This window comes from Solea solea, chromosome 14, assembly GCF_958295425.1.
Source record: "Solea solea chromosome 14, fSolSol10.1, whole genome shotgun sequence".
Lineage (NCBI taxonomy): Eukaryota > Metazoa > Chordata > Actinopteri > Pleuronectiformes > Soleidae > Solea > Solea solea.
In genome coordinates, this window is record NC_081147.1 from 13243672 (window position 1) to 13262537 (window position 18866).

Here is an 18866-nt window from a genome sequence, read left to right on the forward strand (position 1 = left end):
TTCTTCTATTCTATTACAGCTGGGACTCTTTGTTTCATGTTGTTTCCCATGTTTCCTTTCACTTTGATGAACTGATCATCAACACTATGTGAACTCATTGGACAAAGGCTTGAAGGTAAAGGACAACATTTACTTACTTTTTTTAAGTGAAACCAATTAAAGAATTATGGCAGGGTCTGATAAAAAATTATTTAGTGTGCTCATTTATACTGGTTTTAAACTGAAAAGAACCCAAATTACTGATGAGCTATTATTAACTGCTTATTAGTTTCCCGCACTCTTGTACCATGTTCATACCAGTGCCTTGTTTTCCCAATTGACACCATTTGCCAGTGATTCGCTCCGTAGTCGTGTTTTTAATTTACAGAAATCTGAAAGTGCACAAGTGGAACCAAGCATGCATGCACTTTGTCTGCACAAGATGGCCACAACATTCAGACTCACGATCTGAGGATTTGGAAGTTAGAACAATCTGTGAGGGCATCTACCATATGGCCAGAACTCCCTCTAAAATGGCTCCAATTAAAGGCAAATGTTTTGCTGTTGCTTTGATTTAAAACAGAGAATTCTTTTTTTTCCCCTTTTCACTGTTTCATCATGTTTGTGAGGGACTTTTTTTTAAAAAAACAAAACAAAAAAAAACCCTGATACAATGGCTTTGGCAGGAGTTGAACTTTTTGAAAAGCAGGTGCTCGGACTGCTAAGAGTCGAGCAAATGTAAAGACGGGAGCACACGTTGGAAGCAGATGTCGTTGAGAACAGCACTCGAAGAAAAAGAGGTGACCAGAAAAACATTGTTGTGTATGAATGTGGCTCATTGTGCTGGCCCATGTGTGTTTGATGGAGATGGTTGTGTTCACAATCGAAGGTGGGTATGACTCACTTCATCCATTAGATCAGTGGGACTTGGACAGGAGCCCTCCCCTGATACTGAGACCACCGCATACAAACCCTCCCCAAACAGCCATCTGCTGAGCATTTCTACTCTGCCTTTGAATCTTTAAAAAGAATTTAAGATACTGCAAATGTAACACTTTGCCGTCCAAGGATCAGCCACTGCACTGCTCTGCGTGGCAGCGTTCACACTGCTCCGGGCCAAGTTTCCTTGAGCGAACCAGGCACGTCTGCCCCTGCTTCTCTCAAAATAACCGTGTTTGCTGTATGGGCTCTCGTGAGATTGCTGCATCACAGATGCTCGATGCCAAGAAGGGGGACAGTATACATTACGGTTCACGCCAGAGCAAAACATACCCATTTGCATCCAATTACGTAAAAATAGATGCAGCTTTGCAGTTCTGTAGTGTGTGCCCTTCACCGACTTTTGTTAGTGTAAACCGCAACTCTTGTTTTCACACATCATACGGACTGTAATCACAGCAGAATGTGCAGCACTTGCCAGATTAAGTCATCTACTGCAGTAGTACGGAAGACACTAAACTGTGTGTACTTTAACTAGTTTCATCCTTTTATTTGTCCTTAAATTAAGCAACAATACTGAGGAGGCAGAAACATTTCTGCACACACCCAACAGAGTTGTAAATGACTGAAAGTAGAGTTCCTTGCCTTTGGAATAAAATAAACCAAGCAATCATTATACTCTCATTTGCACCCCGCAGTCAGCACTCAGTCAGCAAACCAAGCATCATCAGGAGAAGCAGCACTTGTTACTGCAGCTATGCTGTGTTTACAGGGAAAGCTTGATTGCAGACTCCATCGGTGCCTCATATTTTCACTTCCTGTTTTAATCCCCTTTGCCATAGCAGCTCTTTCTTTCTGAGCCAGTGGTAAGGGCGTGGGGCGTGGGGGGGGGGATTTCACTTCTGCTTCTCTTCACCCCAAACACTATTCACTCAGGGCTCACATAAAGAGCCAGGCCACCATATCCTGCTAAAACAAACAGCATTGAGGAGGCAGAAACAAATGCTTTTGTCTCCGAGTTATATTTAGTCCCAGCCTCCCTTCACCCAATCGCCATCTCTCCTGAGACTTACAGCATTTGCCCTCACTGGAGTAAGAACATGAGTGAGAATGTGTATCACCGTCCGTGGTGGCAGCTGCGGGAAACCCCAAAAGGCACTTTTCCGGTGTGTGCGACATGGATCGTAAAAACACCACAGCAAAACTTCATGCGCAAGCCGAAGAGTTAAAATACCAAAGTAATGTCTTATGTTTTGGTCACAATCTGAATATTTCGTTGACCTCAAGGACACATAACTTTTCATGCTTTTTTTATATCTCCACCAGGAGGCTTTTGAACTGCGTGCTTGACACACAGCTGCTGCAATGCTTCAGGCCCCTAATCTTCCACGATGGGAGACTCATACTCTGTCCAGGCACTCCCTCCTCTAATGGTCTCTGTCCTGCAGGCCCTGCAGGCCATGACTCCTCAGAGAGCAGTGTGGTCCAGAAGACAGGAAGCAGCTTGAGAGGAGCCCAGCAGTCAAGGCTATGGGAGGGCAGAGGATAGGGTGGGAAAGAAAGGGGGGATTTCCTCATATGGTGCTTGGACTTTTATCAAAAGTGTGATTACGTGATTTATCTAGAGTAGATCCCCTGATTTTGAAACATCCAGGAGGAGATGGAATAGAAGTCTCTGATTGATTGACTTTGTATTCAGGTCACTTTAACCCCTTTGAGGAAGTGAGTGGAAAACAAAGCACGAGTCAAACAGTGGTCCTTTAATCTCCTCTTTTTTAAGTATATATATCATAGAGGTTTAGACTGTGCTGTCTGCAGGACCTCCTTCATGTATGCAGATGAAACCGAAACTCTTACTTTACAATGAAACATCCTCTTCACAGCGTGGTGTTTTGCACCAGGCTGCGCCACTTCATCACTGGCTTTGAGTGAATTATCAGGGCAATTATTCAGAGGCGGTGTTTCACTGTGTCTTTAAAGACATGCAGAGGGGAGCCTGTACACTAAAGAGCGGAGGGGGCTGCTGTGCGTCAGTTTATAGGTGTCTGCCTGTCGCAGCGGATTGCTTTTTTTTACATTAAGACGAGCGCGTCCACGCTCCAGCGCGGAGATACCACGCAATTTGAAGGCGCACTGACACGCAGACTGAACCGAGTCCAGTCAGATCCTCATCAGACCGCGTATACATGGATGGACAGAGGCGCACTACAATCCGAATGAACTTGTCAGCGAGAAAATTCTGGATGTAATGGGGAATACGACACCTAAACCCTTAATAGGTGAGGCTTCTTTCATTTATTTCTCTCATCTGTGAGACTGTCTTGTACAGTGCAGACACAAACACGCACGCGAAGCGGCGTCCGTGTGAAACAGCTTGGTAGCAGGAGATACACATGGTTTAGTCCTCGATGTTCCTCCACACTTGTGCTCGCTCTGCGCAAAGACGCGCTGCCCATCACGGCGGAGAAGAGCGTGATTCCAGGGAGCGAGTCCAAGCCAGAGCGCGCTCCTTTGGAGCAAATGATCCACTTTTTTTTTACTGGATTCAAATCAAGCAAGTGATGCAGCGTCAGATCAAATAATAATACTCGTAAAAATGTTGATTATGAGCTTAACTTTTTTTACTATCAGTCCTCTCTAAACATTTAATGAATGGATTGAGAATTATTCAAGACTGTAACTTTGAGGTCCATTCCAAAATCAAATTGGTTTCTGTTTTGTTGTGTGTCACCACATGTGAAGCACTTGCTGCCTCCTCTTTCTGCCTGGTTTCTGTCATCTGTGACAAAACCACAGCACCTACCATAGCATTTTGTCAATCTGGCTTTCATTTCGCACAGTAATACAATTTATTTGTGTCTGTTTTCAGTCATATTCACGGAAAGATTACTGTATTGCTACCAACGAATACAGGACAGCAACCCAAACCACACACCATGAGCAAAACAAGATTTATAACAAACTAGAATTACATAAACATGAATTATTAAACATCTCCATTCAAAAAAAGACACAACTAAACTGGCTGGTAATATTCTGGAATTCCCGCAAGTATGAGCTGTCTTGTGTAACTCATGTTACCAAGAATTCATATAAATTTGCATGCAGCCTCTGTTTTTGCTTAAAGCTGCATATTGGAACATCACTAACCGAACCAATGTCATGCCACAAGAAGCATATTACGTGATCATCACTTCCCCATCGCTTTGATTTAATGTTTGTCATTCTTCCACGCCCCCAACAAACCCACTCCGTAGCTAAATGATGTGGTTTCTGCCACCAGAGCCAGCTGACATAGTAGGGTTTGGACTGAGAACAGTTAGTCACAGAGCAGCAGGAGCAGCCTGAGTCCTGCTGCTCACACTGTACATGGCTTTCATTACAACAGAATTAATACAATATCTGCGTTTTGTTGGTCTGTAGTGGAGATGTGTGCCGGATACCAGTGTGTATCGTTGTTTTTTTGTCAGCGTTGAGTGATGAAAAGGTCATGACCCACAGCTGCAATCTTGAGTTTTCAGTGATGTCACTGAGGTGTTTTTTTTTACCAGGAAGCTTATAGTCACGACAAATAAACAAAGACGTAACAACATTTCCTCAGGATCCTCCACAGTGAACAAAGGAACATCCCGGCGTGATGAACGTACACTGAGAATAACAAGCCTGATCGTCCACTGAGGAATGCACAAAATCAGTTTTGCATTTCAAAAAGCTTCCCCTGGCACAGCAGCAGTGTGTCTTGTGCAGTCCTAGGGTTTTGTGCATTTATGTGTGCTTTAAAGAAACACCAGCTGAGACTCCGGTCCTGTTACCCAACTCTTAAGTGATTGGGACACATGGATTCTAGGAGAAATATGCTATATGTGAATTTGTTTGACAGCAGCGGCCTCCGAGCTTCAGCTGAACTTTACACACTAACCACAATGCACATCAGCCGCCTGGACCAGCCTTAGTGTCTCTGCTGTTTTTTTTTGCTGTTTACATCTCCTGTCATTGACCAAGTCCCACTTTTTTTTACTCTTTGTCAACATTACAAATGAATGGAGCGCCCCACTTAATATTGTCTCTCCTCACTCTGCTTGCGAAACAGGAGAAAACTATTACATCATACCATGCTTGTGTATATAATAGAAAAGAATACCATGTACAGACAACCTGCATGTTTACATTGCAGGGGCTTCTTCTTCTTCTTCTCTGGTGCATTGCTGCCGTTACTTGGCAAATTACTGCCACCTGTGGATGAGTGAAATAATGCGACACTGGTGGCGTGTACCCACGTGCACATGCATGTGTACAAGGCTAATAAAACGGTGACTCATTCGTAAAAAAAACATTGCTCTGTAGAGCTGCTACGCATCCAAAAAGTCAAGTGGGGACTGACAAAGACATCTTTTAATACAATCACAACTTTAATTAATAAACAACAGTGTTTTTCACAGCTCGCTAAATATTTAGCGCTGTAAAACAAGTGAGGCACAGACTGGGGCTAACGTTGGCTGCACTGCGAGCTGTCCCTTGCAGCATGATCCGTTGTGCTATGCCTTTCATCTAATAATGGCAAGTGTCTATATCAGTTCTCACTCTAGGTCCTTTGAGTGCAGACTCACAGTACATCACTGTCAAGGAGATACAGAGCCTAAAGGCCTATGATCCAGCCCTCATCATGCTCGCACTCCATGCGCTTCAGCCAGTGAAAAGCCACATTTTTCTGAGGCGAAAGGAAGGGGGCATCATTTGAGATGTTACAGATGTTCTCACTGCTGCTGCTTCAGAGTTTAGAATATAATCAGTGACAATGTCTAATTAAGGAAACGTGCTGTGGAACATTTCACTGACTTATTGTATTTACGGCACTTCACAGTGGATATTTAAACAGAAATGTAATCACACTGACTGTGGCCCCCGAAGCGGCGCAGAAACACAGCCTCCCTTTGAATATTGTATTTCAGTCTATATACCATAAACACTCGTCTCCAGCACTCGTTTTAGTTCATATTAAACTCAAGCGAACCGAGCTCCGCTGAAGTCAGCTTGCGTCATTTGATTTCGGATCCTGTGTAAATCATCAAGAAATTCTTCCCCCGCCTTGGACATTAACTCCTGTGAAGATCAAAGATTATGCCTTTTATTTGGGCTTCTCCACGCTGATGAGACACTGTGGGATTCATTCTCCACTTCTGAAGAGAACTGTTGAGGAATGAAAAGGGTAATTCAGTGCTTGTTTATGCTGTAGGCAAAGGGTGTGTGTATAGCCCATAAATAAGATGGAGACCTATTGCATCTCCTTCTTGTTTTTTTATTTTTTATTTTAAGTTTTTAAGGTTTTTTCTCTCCCTCCTGCGATGCTGATAATATTAGCTTTGCTAAAAATCTGTGTTGATTTTACATAAAACAAACACTGCCTTTGGGGTTTTGTCTAAATTTACTGTGATTCACTTCTGCGATATAAACATCCCATATGGTTGTGGCAGGAGGACTGATTTGGTTTTGGCTTTTTATACTGAAAATGTGGGTTCCATCCTAAAAAGAGGCTTTTTAATGACCTTTTTTTGGGTGAAACAGAGAGGCTTCATAGTGTCAGTGTGGGAAAGGAAGTGTGTGGGACTGTGGGCTCCTTCACATAACTGGCCTCTGCCCTCTAAACTAACTGCCATGGGCCACTCGCAAACGAGTCATTGTGTTTGGATGACTTTGCCTCTGTATCCAATAACCGCTGTCACTAATAACGTTACGAGCTTGACCTTTTCTGATGAGTCACACACAGAAGACAGCGGTGGTACATGAGCTAACTAACAGAATAAGGCAGTGGTAGAGAATACATCAAACCTCCATTTGTCAGCGTGTAAAAAGCTAGAGTATGATTGGGTTCGAGATACAGTTTGTATGATTTGTTAACAAACACACCAGAAAGCAATCGTCCCTCTCAGCTTCTCACATGGTTTCATTTTAGTGAAAAATTCAAATTATCCAATATCACATCGAAAATAAAAGATTAAGAAGATTAGAGTCCAAAAACGGAACATATTTGCTTCCTCTCTTATCTCACATAAATCATCTGACAAGCCCCAGGTTAAATAAAACAGTGCATAAACTCTTCCAAACTGGCTGCTACAACAGCAGCATCACTCATCGATGCTTCAGTACTGATGATGATTAACTCCAGATGAAGGTTATAACATTATGTTTGCTGTGAAACACTCAGAAGAAGGGGAAAATCGTTTAATTATGTCCGACTGTATATCATATTTTCAGACAAAAAGTCTCTTTAATACTTTAATACATAATAGTTATTATACAGGACTCTGGGATTTGAATACTTTCTCCATTTCAGCCTCTTGTTTTGTTGATCGAGTTGAAGTATTGATGGCTTTCTCTCTTTGCACCCCTTAGATGCAACTCTGCAACCCCGCCCTGTGGCCAGCCGGCAATACTACACCATGCCTCACAATGGGGCCGGTGTGGAGAGGAGAACGTCTGCTCCTCCGGTCAGCATCAACGTGGAGTCACCGCGCTTCCACCCCCACGCCAAAGGCAAGAACATCAGGCTGGATGGGCAGCTTCGCCGAGCCACGCGCAAAAACAGCTTCTGCAATGGCATCACATTCAGCCACCGGCCTGTCCACCTCTATGAGAAGGTTTGCTCTCATCTCCTGTTGTAGTTGTGGCTAGAAACTTAAAAGCTTAGAAGTATTATTGATTTCCTCGTTGTTCATTCAGGTGCGTCTTCGTCTGACTGGTGTGCACACGGGCTGGAGCGGAGCGCTGCGCTTTGGCTTCACCAGTCTGGACCCCAGTGAACTGGTTTCCACCGACATCCCCAAGTACGCGTGCCCGGACCTGGTGACGCGCCCCGGCTACTGGGCCAAAGCTCTGCCCGAGAGGCTGGCCTTGAAGGACACCGTGCTGTCATTCTGGGCCGATCGCCACGGAAGAGTTTTCTACAGCATCAATGAAGGAGAGCCCATCCTCTTCCACTGTGGGCTCAGCATTGGCTGTCCACTCTGGGCCATCATAGATATCTATGGCATCACTCAGGAGGTCACGCTGCTCGGTAAGCATTTTATCGTGCTGTTTACTCACTCGATGGAAGCACTCCTGTAAAACACTCATCGCTTTTGTCGTGAGTGCAGCCAAGAGAGACAATCGGGAGGAGATTCATGTACGGAAAGGGAAGTGAGAGGATAAGCATTTCACAACAGGCTGCTTATATGTTTTTGGCACAATAGCCATATATGTATATATATATATATATACATACATATATATACACCAAAACAAACTACATTCTGAACATAGCCTTGAAAATCATGACAGTAAAATACACTCACAGCTAAAAGGAAACTTTTATTTCATTCAGTAGCTCCATAGCTGCCACTTTATGATTCAATGACAAAACTAATCCAATCAGTGCAGTCGATTCAACCCAAAACTTATAACTCACCATTTTGCTCCTTTTTTTTTTAACTCTTACTACATCTCCATAATGTCCATCACTCTCTGCCCCCGCGGTTTCTTCTCTTGTACTCAGTGGGGGTGTTTATCTCCAGTCTGAGAAGAGCTATGTCCATGTTTGGTCAGGACAGCAGATCCCAGGAGCTTTGGTGTGGAGGGTGTTCGCGGGGTTGGGGGGGGCAGTGTACTCAAATACTCGTGCCAGATTTGTTTATATCGGCCCTGAAATTCAGCTCCGTCAACTGGTTTTGTGAATGTGTGTGTGTGTGTGAGGAAATGAAATAGGGAGGAAAATAAACTGGTGAATGTCAAATAAGCTTCTGGCTGACAGAGCTGATTTGTTCTGAAGACTTATGCAACAAACATCACAATATGACTGAACACTAAAAGCGGTGTTCCTCTTCTCCAGACACAGCTCTTCTTTGTATCTTGTGAGAGTAAACAGAATGTCTTCGGGGTATGAGTTGTTTCCCCATGCTTTATAGGAATGTACTATAGAAAATGAATCATTGGATTGGGAGAATAATCAATAATGACATCAATCATTAGTTTCAGCTTTTTATAATAGGCTTATGGGGAAAACCACACACAGAGAGGAAAAAACAAACACAGTGTTTCAGGCGTCATGGTGGAAAAATATAAAAGGATGTGACCCCGAGTTTCCTCGGATCGTCTGATCATATGATACATACTTTGTTTGTCCATCTTCTCCACCACAGAAAGCACGTTTGCTGAGAGCGTAGGCTCCAGCTGCCTGAGTGCGGCCCGCCTGAGTGCCTACCTGCCCCAGAGTAACCACGACTCGGCCAATTACAGCAACAATCAGCTGGAGAACAACCAGACCGCTGCTGCCAAGATGGCCAACCTCCAGCTCAATAACTACACTCAGCTCATCCCCTGCTGCTCCTCCTCCACCTCTTCGTCTTCCACACCGTCTTCGTCTGCTACCACTGGATTCAACGTCCCGAGGATGGTGCGGGGCCTCCCGTCCCCGCTGGACAATGACTTGCACTTTCACCCAATCCGTGGCACTGATGTAATACTCTCTGCTGACCGCTCAGCTGCCTGCATCCACTTTCTGGACAGCAGCCGGACTCTGGTGTTCAGTGACCGGCCTCTGCATGTGGGTGAGACTTTGTACGTGGAGGTTGGCCACCTGGGCCTGCCCTACTTTGGAGCACTGCTGTTCGGTTTAACATCCTGTGATCCAGCGACTCTACACGCCGGGGACCTGCCAGCAGACCCGGAAGTTCTCTTGGACCGTAAAGAGTACTGGGTGGTGCACCGGGACTTTCCTATGCCTTGCTCTGGAGACGTGCTCAGCTTTAGTCTGCTGCCCAGTGGGGAGGTGCACCACGGTGTTAACGGAGTGGGACGTGGCAGGTTGCTCTGTGTGGACTCCTCTCAAGTCCTGTGGGCCTTTTTCACCCTGCATGGGGCTGTCAACAGACTCAGGATACTGGGTAGGCTGGGTGTGTTTCTATGACGTGGAGTCAGATGATATCAAAAACCGAAACTAAACTTGTATTTAATCTGGTGCATGCACAAATCAGTTCATTTTTGTAATTATTGTAATTAGATAAGGCGGATATACTTGAATGTAACAGATATAATCTAGGGGTGGGAATCACAGGGTTATGATGATAGGATACACGATACCAATAATATCACGATACAACGATTCTGTGATAATCAAGATATTGCGAGTCAGTCAGTTAGACAGACCTCTGTCCACGTCATGCTCAGGTCCATTAAACTCTGGCTCGTGGTCCTCCTGCTCTCCGCTAATGGTCAGCATTACAAGCAGGATTTCTCTATTTATTCACAACATAGAGAACAAAATGCATAAAGTCTATGTAACAGCACAATCACACCAGTAAAACGACACAGCTGAAAGCAGGTTGGAGTATGGCAAATAAGTGCCCGAGAAAAGCTCCAGAAGTCAATTCTGCTGCTCAAAAAAACCCAGATGCTCAGCAGTTTGATGGGATAAATGCTTCTTGTCGCCGTCTGCCCCTGCACTGCTGCTGTACACACACAAACGCTCCCTCAGTCTGGTCTGATAGTATTGCTTGGCAGAGCCTGTTTTCGGAAAAAAAAACGATGGAGCATACAAACAGTATTACTTTGTTTCATTTCACAAGGACAAGAGAGAGGTTTAATAATGACATTATTCAACAGCTGTTACTTGAACTCTTTTAGGCACCAGCTTTAGTCAAATAAAACAGGATATCTATGGTTTAGCTGCATCTTTTAAGCCAAGTCAAGCTGCTGCTGGTGCAGCTCTTTTCATTCAGCTCTCCATTGACGCAGATACTTCACAAAATGTTGAAAGTCTGCTTTGACATTTTAAACCCCCCCAAAAAGCATCGTCTTGACTCCAGACGAACTTGGCGATGTATTTTTTCTTCCCAGGCTGAAGGAATGCAGTTGAGTCATTTTGGTCTGCGTGTTCCTCTCCAGCTTTGAGCTGTGACCTGTTAGTCCTACTCCCACTACTCCCACGTAAACTCCCATCGGCTCAGATCACATTCTCGCTGGCTTCTTGCCATCAAGCAGACGCATAAAAATCACCCCGTTAAAGTGCAAGTCGTAGAATTATCTAGGCTATATCTAATCTGATCCAGGTCAGCCAGCGTAGCGTAACACTCAAGGACACACTGGGTTGAAATGATAGAGACTGCAGTTCATTTTACATACTGTGTAAACGCCGCTTAAAGGCTCTGTTCATGTGAATTTATCTTTGTGCCACAGGAACTCTACAGTCCAGTCCTCCCCCAACGTCCCCCAGCACAAGTTCTCAGAGCAGCAGTCCAGATGACAGTGACTCAGACCTGGCGTTCAGTGTCAACCGGTCCTCTTCCGCCTCGGAATCCTCTCTGGGTACGACGCAACTCAATGTGGTCATTGCTGCAGTTTGTGGAGAAAAACCTCACAGGGTTGCAGCAGGGAGGCTCTTATTGTGTAGTGTCCCTGCTGGACTGTACAGTATGTGCCAGTGGGTCACAAGGTGTTATGTCTCAGGACTGAAGGGACAACAATAGACCTTTAAGACTCTAATGTAATGTTTTCCTTGACTTGTGAGTCCATAATCAAAGGTCCCGTTTTAATTAATCGCTGTAAAATAAGCCTTTTATACGTACTTTAGGCATGGGCCTTGCTTGTGCTGCAGCATGAACGGACAAAAGAGCACAGTGTGTGCTTGTGGTTCTTGTTTTGAAGAAGAAACTTTCTATGCAAACAAAAAGGAATACATACTTTGTGGCAAGTGAAGGCTTGAACTACTGGGAAGTGAAGGGAGTGAAGTGAAGGAATCTGCTGTTTGTTACAATCTGCAGTCTCACTTTTAGATGTCACTGAGTTTTTTTTTACACACTGGCCCTTTAAGTCTGAAAGTCACATATGAATTGTTTTTATTTAAGTTATAACTTCATGACTTGGTATATAGTAGCGCTGCAATGATTGGTCCTTTACCAACGTTGTCAGTTGACAGAAAAATGAACATGAATCTAACAGTGAGTCATTTGTTTCCTTTTTGTTCATGTTTATGCTTCACGGATGAGTAAATGTGCTGCTTTTCTTTCTACCATGAAAGAGAATAGAATAGTTTTGGGATTTGGACGATGGGTGTATGAGACATATGGATACATCAGCTAAATTGATCGATATTTGTCTCTGTTTTATGACGGTTAAAATCCAAATAAGTGAGGACTCTTATATTCAAATTTGAATGTGGCACTCCTCAAAAACAAGCCTTAACTGTGTCCACTCACATTTACCATCTCTCTCTCTCTCCATCTAGTAACTGCTCCCAGTTCTCCCCTCAGTCCTCCCACCTCTCCCAGTCTCTCTGCCTCAGAGCTGCCCTCTGCTGGGAAAAACGGGGAGTGCTCCATTTGCTTCGACCAGGAGGTGGACACCGTCATCTACACCTGTGGACACATGTGCCTGTGCAACGACTGCGGGCTGAAGCTGAAGAGACAGATCAACGCCTGCTGTCCGATATGCAGGAGGCCCATCAAAGACGTCATCAAGACGTACCGGCCGTGACAGTTCACTACGTTCAAACAAGGAGCTGTGACTTCCATCACTAGACGCCGCCAGTGTTTCCTTCTCAGGCATCGTTGACGACAGAACTCAACCCCAACATACTGAGATTAACCAGGATATAACTGTGCCTATATATCCATTCTGTATGGTAAAAATCATATCTGGAGATGGACTTGGCTCTGCATATGCTTCACCGCATCAAAGCACACAAGCCTCTATATTTTGGCTGAAGAAGAAAGGAGGCGGAGAGATGAATCATGTGCTGACATTTTGTATTCCTCATTTGATGACTCTTATTTGCTAAGCAGAAAAGCCTGTTGTGAATATTACTGTCCTCGCCGCCATCCTAGATATAAATAGTGTATGTGTGCTTCAGCAGAACATGTAGACCCTAAGTCTTTGACCCCTAGTGCCTTAGATTTGTCACGTTGTGTGTGTCCAAGTAATTATGCTGACAACCTTAGCCATATTTCCGTGTACAGTACCAAATATTTGTGATGAAGAAAAAAGAATAAAGGCACACGCGTGTGAGACTGACGTAATGCAATAAAGTGAGTGCTCTAGTAAGTGGAAAGCTGTAGTTCATGTACGTGAATGTATAGTGTCTTCTGTGGGTTGGGTTTGGAAAAGCATAAAATGAAGAATCTGGGGTTTTGCACAATGAGAGATAAATAAACGTGGACTATGTGTGATTAAAACGCGTCTTGTTTTAATAATCCTCTGCTAATTAGGACTGTACTGTTACTTTTATAGGAAAATCTGTCATATTTGACTTCTTATCAGGAGTTAGACTAGCAGAAGTTTGTGCATCTATTATCCATGAATATAAAGACAATTAGTAGTGAAAGGAAACACAATTTTAAAGGCAAATCAAGCAGTGGTGATAAAAAACTTGGGGAAGATGACATTGGGAGAGATGCAGGGCTAAGAAAGGCCTTTTTTAAGGTAGCACGCTTTAAAACACAATTGTGCTGCACAGTGCATAAAAGTCAGCATAATAAACAAGTGTAATATCACGTCAAGTTTGTTAAGTTTACTCGCTCATGTTTTGTTTTCGCATGCACTTCCTGTTTTATTTTGTAGTCACCTTTCCCTCTCTTTTCGGAACCTGACTTCCTCCCCTTCAGCAATTTCCCGCCACTGTGATTGTCTGCCCCGCCCCTGCTGCTTAAATGGTCCTGGTCTTCCCCTGTCATGTCGCCAGTTCGTATTGTTTGGTCCATGAGTTACGTCGTCAAGTTTTTCATAGCAAGTTATTCATGTTTCCCTGGTTTAGTTTACTCGAAATGAGATTTGTTTGATCCTCTCGAAGAGCGCCTTTTGTTAATGGTTTTTGGATCCTCCTTGAGAGCGTTTTTGTTTATATTCTTATTAAGTAAACTTTTGTTAAACTTTACATTGACTGTGAGTTGTGCATTTGAGTCCTCCAGTCTCGTGTCTAAAAGTTTAAAAATTTAAAATTTACGGAGTTCACAATCTAAATTATAAAATTGAATGCTAAGTGAGGAATCTGTAAAAGTGTGTGTTTCTAGATGTTTTTGGAATGAACAGATTCTGCTTCTCTGACCAACGTGTGGAGGTGGAGCACGGTTGGTATGAATGAGATACTTCTGAATTTAACTGTACATCTCTATGTCGCAGCATATAGATCATTGGCCTATTACAGGATCAACAGAGACGGACAACCGTTCACACCCAGGACCTTTATAATGAACTCTAACCTGCTTCAAACTGAGAACCATGATGCGTGTGTGAGGGAACAGTGTCTACTACTGAAACTTTTGTGCCAGACTTTTCTCTATTTTGCATAAAACAATTGAGTTATGACACAAAAATCCCTTTTATAGTATCTCCCCGTTCTCTATTCCTTAAATAAACTGCAGGAGAGCTAGAACACAATGATGACGAAGACAGTTTTATCTCGGGAAGTCTGGTCCCAATCCAGCTGATTCTGACTGATGTTGCTCACATTTCAGTAACTCGACTTCCTGTGTCATTACATGTTAAATACTGATTGTCACTGGGAAGAGTAAATAATAGTCTCTTCCACCAGGGGGTAGAAAAAATCTGTGTTCTAATCAAAGGGCTCGCATTTCTCCTCAAATATCAGAAAAAACAGCGCTGTAGATTATATTACCAGACTAAGAATAATCTTGGTGCCACAAAACCCTTTCATATACACCTTAACCTTTTTATTTTTTTATGTTACAGATTAATGATTAAAAAAGTACTTGTAATTTGGACTCTGTTAGTGCTGGATTAGCTCTGCGTCGTAAGGACATGCCATTCAAAGATAATTATCCAAATAGGGGTTAGGGTTAGAGACATTCTCTCCTTGGTCGTTTTTCTTTTATTGGAGCTGTGTCTCCTCACAAGACAGCGACTGACTGTCTGCTTCTGGAACATCTCTGAAGACACTGATAATGCAGATAAACCGTAACAAACAGCCAGTGTCTCTGGATCATCATCAGACCCCCTCGGGGCCGGTGCCTCGGTTGGAAGTTAGGACACTTTGGTCACACAAGTTGACTTCATGACCACGTATCGCACAATCTCTGAGATTGTGCAAAATGAAACGTCACTTGGAGACTCACTGCCCACTGTATGTGACGGGTGACACGGACACATTTTGCCCTGAAATAATCTAAGGCTGGCAATCAAGGATGGGCCAGGCGGTGGAAATGGACAATTATTATGCCAAGTTATTTTTTCCACACATTTACTTTATTTATGAGTACATCTTAAAAACATGTTGCTTGGAAATATAAAAAGCTGATATAAAAATGCTGGTACGCATTGTAGCATACAAGTGGGTCAGTGTATAAAAAGTTTGGCTGATGCAAGCATTTGAACAGTGTGTCATGTCTGCACTGTACTTTACATTTTTACAATTTGAGGAAGTGACCATAGCCGTAAAAAAAGAATGAAAAAAAAGGTGACAAAAATGTGTCTGTTTTTAATAAATCCCTGCGTGAGCACACATTTAACAGACAAAGTTCAATTATAAAAAAGTTCATTTTAAAGACATCTTCATCCGTATGGTGAAGATTTTCACCATCCAAGCCTAAATCTCCAAAGAGCTTCACCAGCGTGAACACCTTATTATCCAATACAACAAACTCTGGATGTTGCAATAAAGAGGCATCAGACTCAGCGAATGCAAGCCTCTGTTAGAGGACATTGAATTTCCTCCTCCATCAGCAGTGGCCCAGAGTTCCTTCTCTTTTCTGGAAAATAGCAATGACTGGAGGTCATTTATATATATATATATATATATATATATATATATATATATATATATATATGACTACATGGTCAAGCAACGATGAGACCTTTTATACAAGAAATGAAAGTATGGTTTTACTTCGACTGTAATTAAACATCACGCTTGATAACTTCCAAACAGGTGAGTTGCAGCTCACCTGTAGACAAATACACCATAGTATGAGTGTCCATCTCATTTATACTGGTGAGGTTTTTGTTTATCACTGTGAGTGTCACGAAGCGTCAAGTCTTAGGTTTTAAGTCAAGTTAAGTTCATGTCACTTTTGGTGTGGACTTGAATTTCACTTCCCCTTTTATTTTGGTAAATGTCATGTCTTCCTGTCGCGTGGTTCCTTCAGGTGTTTTGACACATCTCCCCTAATTCCCTCATGCACTTCACCTGGTGATCCTTTAGTAATCACTCGCACCTGCCCTTGATTCCCTCTCCCCTATATAATGTCCCCAGTTCCTTGCCAAGTCAAGTCTAGTTTAGTTTCTCCTTCTGTAAAGAAGTGATTTTGTTTTTCGCCTGCCTTCTCAAGAGGAAATAAAGACTCTTGAATCATTCGTCGCGTCTCCTGTCTCGTGCATTTGGGTCCAAGCAGTGTCTTCACCGTTCCTAACAGTGATTATAAATCAGTATAAAATGATGTTCCTGTGCTGATCAGTTGAAGTACAGCAGGGGCAAACGCTCATACCTTGGAACAAATGTACTTTGTCTGGTTTTAGCAGCAGAGACAAGGCTCCTTCACAAAGTCTTCTTCTTTATTTGTCACCAGGTCACAGGCAGAATAAACGTGTCTGTGTAATTCAAAGTCTTGTGAAATTGGTCTTTTGAATGTCAACAAGGAGGGTAAACTATTCAGGAGCAACTGTTCTAATTCCTGTGTGGCTGCATGTCTCCAGCTGTGGAGACGGACCAGATATGCGTCCGCTTATCAAAGCTGTTTTTTGTCTCTGAATCGTGTCTTTGGGTTGTGGAATTGTTGCTCTGACACAAGCACAGATTTGTACACATTGTCCCGTGGGCTTTGGGAGTCTGTGGTGGGCATTTTACTGTAATTAACAAATCAAATCGATAATCTATTCATCAAAAATGACATTTTCAAAGCATGATGGCTGTAAAAAATTATAAATTTTCTCTTGTATCTTGTTTTTTACTCTTTGCAAGAGTCTCTGTTGGACACAAGGGACCATTTATATGGTTCAGTTCAGGAAGACACTACAGCAAGTTATTAATGGCTGTGGTTGTAAACATACATTTTAAATAAGGTAGTATAAACACTGGTTCGTCCTTGACTTTGACAACAAAAAAATATCATTTGTAAATTTTTATCCACATCTATGTTTTTCCCTGAAATGACCATGATACTTTTTCAATTCAAGATTTTTTTTTTTTATATAGCCCGACATCACAAACAAAATTTGCCTGTTAGGGCTTTACAGTCGGTACAGAAAGTGACACCCTCTGTCCTTAGTCCCTCCCATCGAGTGTGGAAAAATTCCACCAACAAATACGTACTTTTAAGTAATAAAAAAAAAAACCAACGTGCTGCAGCTAACACAGTAGGAGACTGAGCAGGGCTGGATCCATGTCTCTTTAGTTCAGGTGTGGTTAGGTTGAGTGGATGACAATTTAAGGCAGTAGAGCAGTGTTTGTCTACCTAAAAATGAACCGTTAGTTCAATGTTTAGTCTCTTTTTAAGGAATCTTTAGTTTGTATGCGCTTGACTATCTTCACCAGTGTGTGTGTGTGTGTGTGTCTTTGTGCCATTCACTGCAGGCCAACAAGCTGGGTCAGTGTTCTATAAACTGCTGAGGACCGTTCCATAATCTGGTGATGTTTTTGTTCACTAGTTTATTTTTACATAAGTGTGGTTGTATAAAGTGATCAATAAGAGCAATCCTGATTTCACTGATTTCTTGGGTCTGACTGGGAGATGCACTCTTGCTCTCACTGTTAAAATTGGTTGCCAGCAGGAACAGGAGAAATTTATCAAAAGGTTCTCGGAATAAAGGCTATGTCTGCTTAAGTCTACAATATCTTAAGAACACGATAACTATTTTTTTTTTTTTCTTGCCATTAGATGAAGTTAGTTAATCACTGTGTCATTGTGACGTCAGTGTTGACACAAACTCACCAAACAAGACAGCAGAAAGCCAAACACCGCCTGTATGTCCACAAGATAAAAAAAGTATTGTTTTCTGGATGGGCGTTGGAGTGGGTATAAACTGTTATAAACTATTATTTATCCCCATGGGCCAACTTGTTGCGGAGGAGCCCAACATTCACGTTACACAACATTCAATCGTGTGTTAAACAAAAACAAATACAAATCTTAAGAATATGATGTATTTATCGCACGGTTAGACGGCCATTTCTGGAGTTTGTAAACTGCTAATTCCCCTCTCCAGCATTTTTACCTGGTGGAGACATCTGCATGAAAGACAGACTTCAAACTACAAACTCACACTATAACATATCTCAACATCCTTCTGGAGGCAGCAGTGGATTTAAAAACTGTTTGTGACGAAAAGTAACTGATTTTCACCATGGGCTGTAAACAAAATTCACTTTCAGGTCAGAAAATACCATCTAATAGATAGACTTTTTTTTTCCTTCCGTCCCCGATGGCAGCCATGTTATCAATGAAAATCAGTATCTGGTCTACAGTCGGGTCCATAAAAACGGTCGTGCATGTGGCAGATTATCCCTTTAATATAATGTAAGACAGTCAAGGAATGGTTGCTGTCATTTTTCAACAGTTTCACATGAAAACCATGACTGACAGGTCAGTCTGGATTATTTATTATTCCAAGTGAAAATAAAGTCTCATCCTTTCTCTCTCTCATCCACTGACACTGTTCACCATCACAGGCACCATGTGGTCAGGAAAGGTTAGACATATCCCAGGAACACCCTGGAGGTATCTCTTAAAATTTGGAACAAATGTTCACTTGGACTCAAAGATGATCTTAGTGGAATTTTGCTGCTCAGAAATCAAGGTTACCGTGACCTCACAGAAAGAATCTCTTTACTACCTCTTATTACACAAAACATGAGGGGGTTTTTTAGGCAGATTTTCTTCATCCCTTCATTGGATAAAATAGTGATGATTCATATACTGAAGGTCAAAGGTCATCTTCACTTTGACATCATGTTTTGCAAAAACACTTTATTG

At 42.6% G+C, this 18866-nt stretch overlaps 1 protein-coding gene across 2 annotated transcripts; it reads left to right on the forward strand.

Annotated features, from left to right (window-relative positions):
• The first annotated feature begins 2714 nt into the window (after window positions 1–2714).
• Window positions 2715–13118, forward strand: neurl1b (neuralized E3 ubiquitin protein ligase 1B). 2 transcript variants are annotated; one of them, XM_058650521.1, is made up of 6 exons: window positions 2715–3197; window positions 7309–7553; window positions 7636–7969; window positions 9090–9842; window positions 11125–11253; window positions 12173–13118. In XM_058650521.1, exons 1-6 carry the CDS (start codon window positions 3167–3169, stop codon window positions 12418–12420), a joined length of 1740 nt encoding a protein of 579 aa, XP_058506504.1. In that variant the 5' UTR covers window positions 2715–3166; the 3' UTR covers window positions 12421–13118. The 2 variants fall into 2 exon arrangements, with proteins under 2 accessions (XP_058506504.1, XP_058506505.1); XM_058650522.1 differs by having other exon boundaries at window positions 2717–3197; window positions 9090–9833.
• The last annotated feature ends 5748 nt before the right edge of the window (window positions 13119–18866 follow it).